The sequence below is a fragment of the Callorhinus ursinus genome, unplaced genomic scaffold (genome assembly GCF_003265705.2).
Source record: "Callorhinus ursinus isolate GAN/ISIS: 27379988/994484 unplaced genomic scaffold, GSC_fseal_2.0 scaffold2835, whole genome shotgun sequence".
Lineage (NCBI taxonomy): Eukaryota > Metazoa > Chordata > Mammalia > Carnivora > Otariidae > Callorhinus > Callorhinus ursinus.
This window is the reverse complement of record NW_027399889.1, coordinates 269-6,717: the sequence shown is the minus strand read 5'-3', so window position 1 is coordinate 6,717 and position 6,449 is coordinate 269. Positions and strand designations below refer to the sequence as shown.

Here is a 6,449-nt window from a genome sequence, read left to right as displayed (position 1 = left end):
GTGAAGGAGCTCTATGGGGAGAAGTTCCTGGCGTCTGGTGAGTGAGCTGTGGGCTGGGGAGAAGGAAGCAAACCTTTGTGTGGCTGCCCTGGGCCCACCTCTAGCGCCTCCTACAGACCCGGGCCCCTCCTGCAGGCTCGGAGTCCCCCACACAGTGGGGACATTTTGTTCCATCCCCGTGGTCCCATGTGGTCCCTGGTGACCTCAGGGAAGATCCAGGCTTGTCAGACCTGGGGACCGCTGTTTCCTCCGATGCCCTCGTTGTTTGGGGAGGACCCTGAAGCCAGAGGGGGAAGAAGAGAGGCGTGGATTCCTGGCAAGCTGGCGTGAGAACCGCTGGTTGTCAGGTGCTTAGAAGTCTGGTGTTTGTAGAGACCTCGGTTCTGCAGAGCACATATTCCCAGGAATAGAGCCAGAGGGGGCTTAGTGTGGAGAGCCTTCCTGTGGTAGGAGGTGCAACACACTCAGCAGAAATCCATGTGCCAGATCCTCACACTGAAGGCAGGGTTGTGTCTCCACAGTTTTGGGCTCCCACTCCGGGTGGTGGAGGCTGCATACCTATAGGGTTGGAAACAAGCTTGCACAATCAGTACTCACTCCCTGCCCTCTCCAGCTCCCTTTCCCATCGCCTATGGCTCCCCTCTTCAGAACAGCCATGGTGGGTGAAGAGGCAGTGGGTGGGGGTGGGGCCTCCTGGGAGGTAGTCCCGCTGAGCCTCCAGGAGGGCACCACGAGGGGGCGCGCGCCTCCGCCCCGCCGCGCACTTGGCTTACAGGTGCAGTCCCGGAGCCTGGCAGAGCTGCCTCGCCCTCCGCAGGTCGCCTGTCTCACTGTCCAGACGTCCTGTGCAGGATCTCAGTGCAGAGATTCGCGGCAGCGAGTCTCCATCCCCCTGGGGCCGCTGCAGGGTTTCTCATTCTGGCCCCCACAGCTCCCAGGTAAGTGAGGGGCACCTCAGCCTCCTTTTCTCTTACCCCCCTCTCTGAACTTCTTGTGATTGTTCCCACCTGAAACGGACTCTGAAGCTCCTGGCACCCCCGGCAAGTGGTCACATTGCTTTGAGGATTTGCAAGAGTGCAGCAGCAGGCATTGAGGGCTGGGAGATGTGTCTGCTGCGTGGCCCCTTGAAAATTAATGGTGAAGGAATTTGTAGTCACTGAGGAAGAAACCCTCCAGTTCCTTGCAAGTAAAGAAACACGGTCTGATCCCTTAGTGGGGTTTGGTGTCCAGTTAGGATGTGCGTTGCCTTGCACCCCTGAGAGTTTCCTGGGCTCCTTCCTTCCTCCTTGCTTTCTTCCTCCCCGACCCTTTGGGAAGCCCGTGTAGGAGGGTCCCTACAGTGACCCCAGGAAGCAGGGACAGGCTCATTTCAGCAGGACCAGGCCTGCTCATGCTGCTACCACCTCCCACCTTAAGAGACAAACACTTTCAGGACTACCGTCGGCTCCTTGCACAGAACAGTTTCAACTAAAGCCTTAATCGGTGCCCCTTTCTGTCTTTTTCACCTGCTGGGGGAGAGCCGGGGGCAAGTGAGCCTCTGGTTCCTGCGGGGAAGCCTCTCTGCCCCTCTCAGTGCCTCTCCTAATTCTAACTTACCTTCCAGAGCTGTATAAATGTGGACAGGGAGGGAGAAGCCCAGAGGAGTCCAACTGGCTTCTGGTCTTGTCCCGGCCCCAGCTCTGTCCACTCTCCTTTTGCCGAAGTGGTGTCCTCTGCCTCACCCTGAAGCCCCTCTGTGCACAGCTCTTCTGTCCGGTCCCCAGCCCTTTCTTTTGTGTGCTGAGGGGGCAGCTCCTGCCTCCTCCCCACCATCACCCAGACACATACCGAACGAACACCTTTGCAGGTGCGGGGACTTACAGCCCTGCCTGCTTCGGTGGGGTTTAGGACGCCCCGTCCCTTGGCCCCCGTGCAAACCGGTCTTTTCTGCCTTTGGAGTCTGTGTCTGGTCTGGATTCTGGCTGTGGGAGGGCAGAGGGCAGTGCAAGCAGGCCCCCCAGGCTGGGGACGGCGCATCTCCACGGAGCGAGACCCGCTTTGCCAAAGTGCTTGCTTCCAACCCTCCTAGTGACTGGGAGCGACTGGGAGTGGGCGGTCTCTCTCCTGCGTGTGCCTACCCCCATTCCCTTGTCCCCACCTCTTCGAGGTCAGATTCCCCTTCAGGCTCCTGAACATCTGTCTGCCTCAGAGAACTACTACAGCAGGAGGGGACCTTTGAATCTGTGCCTTCTTCTAACCCCTAGAGAGGCCAACAGTGACTTAGATTTCTGAGGAGTGATGTGTACCCTGAGCCCGAGGAGGAGACCCCGGCCCAGAGTGTAAGCTGGCAGCCCCAGGTCACACGGCTAGTTGGTTGGTAGCAGAGTTGGGTTTTGAAACCACGTGCATCTTGATTCACAGCATATCTATCAACTTTGTAAGAATCTCCAGTAAGTCAGGGAGACCAGGGTTCCAGACTTGACCAAGAACGAAGTAGACAGTTCTGAACCATGAGATCTAGGACATAGGGGACTCCAGTGTGTGTGCCTGCGTGTGTGTGAGAGAGAGAGAGAGAGAGGGAGTAGGTGGGCAGAGGGAAATGGAGGAGTGGAAGGAGAGGTGACTGGGAAAAGTGTCTCCATGTCAAAGGATTCTTTGTGAAATCCAATGGCATCTAGTAGAAAGGGTATAAGTGTACCAAAGAGCCTGCAAGTTGGCCCCCGAATCAATAAGACTCACTAAAGATGGCAACCAGGAACAACTTGAGGACCCTACGTCAGACAGCCTGGAGGCTGGCCAACTGCTCACACCTGTGTGTTCTTAAGTCGTCCTGCCCAAACACTGGCCACACTCATTTCATTTCAGCTTGTGTGATCCCCTCACCATGTGGCTGTCCGTGGTGGCCCTCGTGGGCCTGTACTACCTCCTGCGCTGGTACTGGGAGAGGCAGGTGGTGAGCCACCTCCAGGACAAGTACGTCTTCATCACGGGCTGTGACTCAGGCTTCGGGAACCTACTGGCCAGGCAGCTGGACCTGCGAGGCTTGAGGGTGCTGGCCGCGTGTCTGACGGAGGAGGGGGCCCAACAGCTGAGAGGCCAGACGTCAGACAGGCTGGAGACGGTGATCCTGGACGTCACCAAGACAGACAGCATCTCTGCGGCCACTCAGTGGGTGAAGGAGCGTGTGGGGGACAGAGGTACGGCCCAGATTCCTGTTTGTGTCTCTGTTTCTTCTCTCTGTGCAAGGGAGACCTCTCTGTGCAAGGGAAAGATACCCGAGATGTTTTCATTTTCAAAGCCTCAAGCTCTGTTGTTTCCTGAGCAGAAGGCCTGGAGTGCCAGGGTCTGAGCCCAGGGTTAGACGAGCCTAGCCCAAGTTTAGGGCCAATAGTCTGGAGGAGGTATTGGGCCCTCGCGGCTTGTGATGGGGCAGCATTCGACCCAGGCTCCTGATCTCAGCAGGTGCACAGTTTCTTGATGGGGCCTTCACATCCAGCCCTCTGTAGGGCTTTAAGATCAGCCCCACTTGACTCACGAGGACGCTGAGGCTCAAGGAGCTGGAGGGACTTTTAGTCAAATATGGGTGAGGGGGTCCTGTTCTTTCTCCTCCATTATGCTGCCTGCCCTTTTTGGGAAAGAGGACATCACTGATGTCTTTTTTTGTGATTAAAAGTATAAAACACACTCGTAGAAAACGTAGAAGAGGATAAAGATAAAAGGACATTTCCCAAAGCCCAGTTTCCAGAGTCAGTCACTATCTACATTATTATGTATCCTCTGATCAACATTTTCATCATCAAATCTTTTCCAAACATAATATTCAATGTCTGTATGTCCAAGTATGCTGAGAGACCACCATTCACTGAAGCCATCCTATATCGTTGTCTCCTGACGTTTGTTTTCCACTTTTGCTGGCATAAACAACATCTCAGTGAAGATTTCTGTAATAAAGCTTTGTTTCCGTTCTCGGGAATGTTAAGTAAAATACAATAATTGGATCAGAGAGCATGCATTTCTTTAAGGCCAAGGAAGGTTTCTGAGCAGGGGAGGGATGAGTATCACAGGGGGCCTTCTTCCCTTTCCAGTATTCCCAGGGTCAAACCCTGTCCCTCCCCCTTCCCCCCCCACCAGCCCCTTGTCACTGAGGACAAGAACCTGCTGACTTGAAGACTATTTCAAATCCTTTGTTGTGTCTTTTCTCCCCATCTCTTGGGGGGAGCTTTCCTGAAGGCTGAGTGGGCTGGGGACCTAGGAGGAGGGGGCTAGAGTGAACTTTTGGGAGGGTGAAGGAGAGGGTGACACTTCTTGGGGCTAAGGAGGCAGTCTGCACTAGTGTGTGGCATGAGGCCTCGTCGCCTCCTCCCCAAAGCCTGCCCCGGACTCACTGCAGGGTGAGCTTTGGAGGAGTCCTCCAGCACAAAGGCTGGACTTGGCTTCCCGAGCAGATACCCCCTGGGAGTCGGCACAGGTTGTTGCAAAGCCTGCCCTGTGGTGCCCAGCACAGGCCTGTTCTCTAGATTACCCTGATGTGGGAATTTCATGTCTGTCTTTCCCAGTGGAGTGTGGGCAGTCCGTTTTCATGTTTTTTCTCCCTTTATTTTTAAATTTTCTCTTTCTTTTTTCTTCTCCAGTTTCCCCTTCATTTTCATCACTTAACCATTCCTGTCTACCTCTCGCTGTCTCTTTCCTATGAGAGTTGTGAACACTATGCTCTTATCTGGAACTCTGGGCACGCTCGTCACAAAAATGGGCTTATTGCCTCCTGCACGCCAGGCACCTAGGAGCAGCAAGATGAGAAGGAGGTTTCGTTCTAGCTCAGTGAGCATCCAGTAGCTCAGTGTGCGTGCAGACCCTGGCCCCCTGTACCCGCCTTATCCCTAGTTCCTCTCCTGTGCTCTTTTCCTTTATACCATGTAGGCATTGTTGTTGGTTCTGTAAAAAAGTGGGTTGGAAGGTAACTTGGACCACAACCGTGTCTCACACAGGCACACAGACAATGTTGCTCTCTCCTTACCCTGTGCCCAGGACTCTGGGGCCTGGTGAATAATGCTGGCATCTCTGTGCCCACGGCACCCAATGAGTGGCTGACCAGGCGTGACTTCATGAAGATACTTGACGTGAATCTCTTGGGGTTGTTGGAGGTGACGCTGAGCCTGCTGTCCCTAGTGAGGAAGGCGAGGGGCCGCGTGGTCAATGTCTCCAGCGTCATGGGCCGGCTGTCCCTTTTTGGTGGGGGCTACTGCATCTCCAAGTATGGCGTCGAGGCCTTCTCGGACTCCCTCAGGTATTGAACTGGGACAGAGGCCCTCCCTCAGTCCTCCTCGTCTGTGCTTCTGGGGGAGATTTTTCTAGGGGGTTCATTTCCTCACAGCCTCAGAGGCTCTTCCTTCCAGATGCTTCTCTCTTGCTTTGTGCCAGACATTCATTGGGAAGCACCATCCTATGCTCTGGGTGTTGGAATAGGCCCCAGGCATATAGAACTGGTTTCACCCATCGCTGCCCTGGGGGAGGGCCCACAGTAGGGAAGTGTCTGAGGCAGCGTTGGACCTGAGATCATTTGGCTACAGAGCTCATGTCCATAATTCCTATAATGTTCAGCTTCAGGGGGCCCTTCACGTGGGGGTCCAGCATTTGACTCCATTCAATAGTTACTTCTCGGCACTTCTGTGAGTATACAACGTAGGTGTCTGACCTAAAAATTATGACAGCTGAGGGGCGCCTGGGTGGCTCAGTAGGTTAAGTGTCTGCCTTTAGCTCAGATCATGATCTCAGGGTCCTGGGATCGAGCCCCACATCGGGCTCCCTGCTCAATGAGAAATCTGCTTCTCCCTCTCCTTCTGCCCTTCCCCACTCCTCATGCTCTCTTTCTCTCTCAAATAAATAAATAAAATCTTTAAAAAAAAAAAAGTCTGACAGCTGAGAAAGGGACAAGTGAGACACAAATGTCGTGACCATCTCTCATGAAGGTTGTGACCGAGCCAGTTAGCCATGGTGGTGGGGGTGGCCAGCGGAATGAGGGGAGGGTCCTGGAGAAGGGCCTGAGCTGAGGATTGAAGAAATGAACTTGGCAACCTGGCAAAGTTGAGTGGGAAGGTCTCCTGCGTGAGGGAACCACTGAAGCCCAAGCCCAAGCCCAAGCCCGAGCCCAAGGTGAGTCATGGCCTATGCTGCACGGTCCTCCAGGCTACCGGACAAGGCCCGGCTGGACAGGGGTCATGCTGGGCAGGTGGGCATGGGCAAGCTGTGGAGATGGGGTGGGGGTGGGGGGTGGGGGACCGGACAGGCTGCAAACCTTCATGCTATTGGCAACAGGACCCCGTGGAAGGGGTTTACTCAGGGGAACTTTGTCAAATCAGCCTCTGGGGAGCCCACCAGCTGCAGGGCAGAAGTTGGCTCTGGGTATGAGGCAGGAGGTAAAATGGGCAAAGTCTGGAGATGGATTGGATGTGAAGGGAAATAGGAAGAGACAG

The 6,449-nt window shown here is 54.8% G+C and overlaps 1 protein-coding gene and 1 long non-coding RNA gene across 3 annotated transcripts; one reads left to right on the top strand and one right to left on the bottom strand.

The window, feature by feature from the left end:
- Window positions 1–349: 349 nt before the first annotated feature.
- Window positions 350–1,929, bottom strand: LOC141372220 (uncharacterized). The gene is made up of 3 exons (XR_012377504.1): window positions 1,861–1,929; window positions 1,008–1,123; window positions 350–558 (listed from the first exon to the last, which is right to left on the bottom strand). It is a non-coding gene; the product is annotated as an uncharacterized lncRNA (long non-coding RNA).
- LOC112818931 (retinol dehydrogenase 16-like) lies at window positions 809–6,223 on the top strand. 2 transcript variants are annotated; one of them, XM_025866002.2, is made up of 3 exons: window positions 809–938; window positions 2,845–3,176; window positions 5,005–6,220. In XM_025866002.2, exons 2-3 carry the CDS (start codon window positions 2,864–2,866, stop codon window positions 5,268–5,270), a joined length of 579 nt encoding a protein of 192 aa, XP_025721787.1. In that variant the 5' UTR covers window positions 809–938; window positions 2,845–2,863; the 3' UTR covers window positions 5,271–6,220. The 2 variants fall into 2 exon arrangements, with proteins under 2 accessions (XP_025721787.1, XP_073746831.1); XM_073890730.1 differs by lacking the exon at window positions 809–938 and adding an exon at window positions 2,180–2,318 and having other exon boundaries at window positions 5,005–6,223.
- The last annotated feature ends 226 nt before the right edge of the window (window positions 6,224–6,449 follow it).

Excerpts from the sequence above, each read along its gene's own strand:
- LOC112818931 (XM_073890730.1), top strand. The coding sequence starts at position 2,278 with ATGTGTACCCTGAGCCCGAGGAGGAGACCCCGGCCCAGAGT. Across the intron at positions 2,319-2,844 it reads AGGAGACCCCGGCCCAGAGT|CTTGTGTGATCCCCTCACCA; the intron begins GTAAGCTGGCAG and ends ATTTCATTTCAG. Across the intron at positions 3,177-5,004 it reads GGAGCGTGTGGGGGACAGAG|GACTCTGGGGCCTGGTGAAT; the intron begins GTACGGCCCAGA and ends CCCTGTGCCCAG.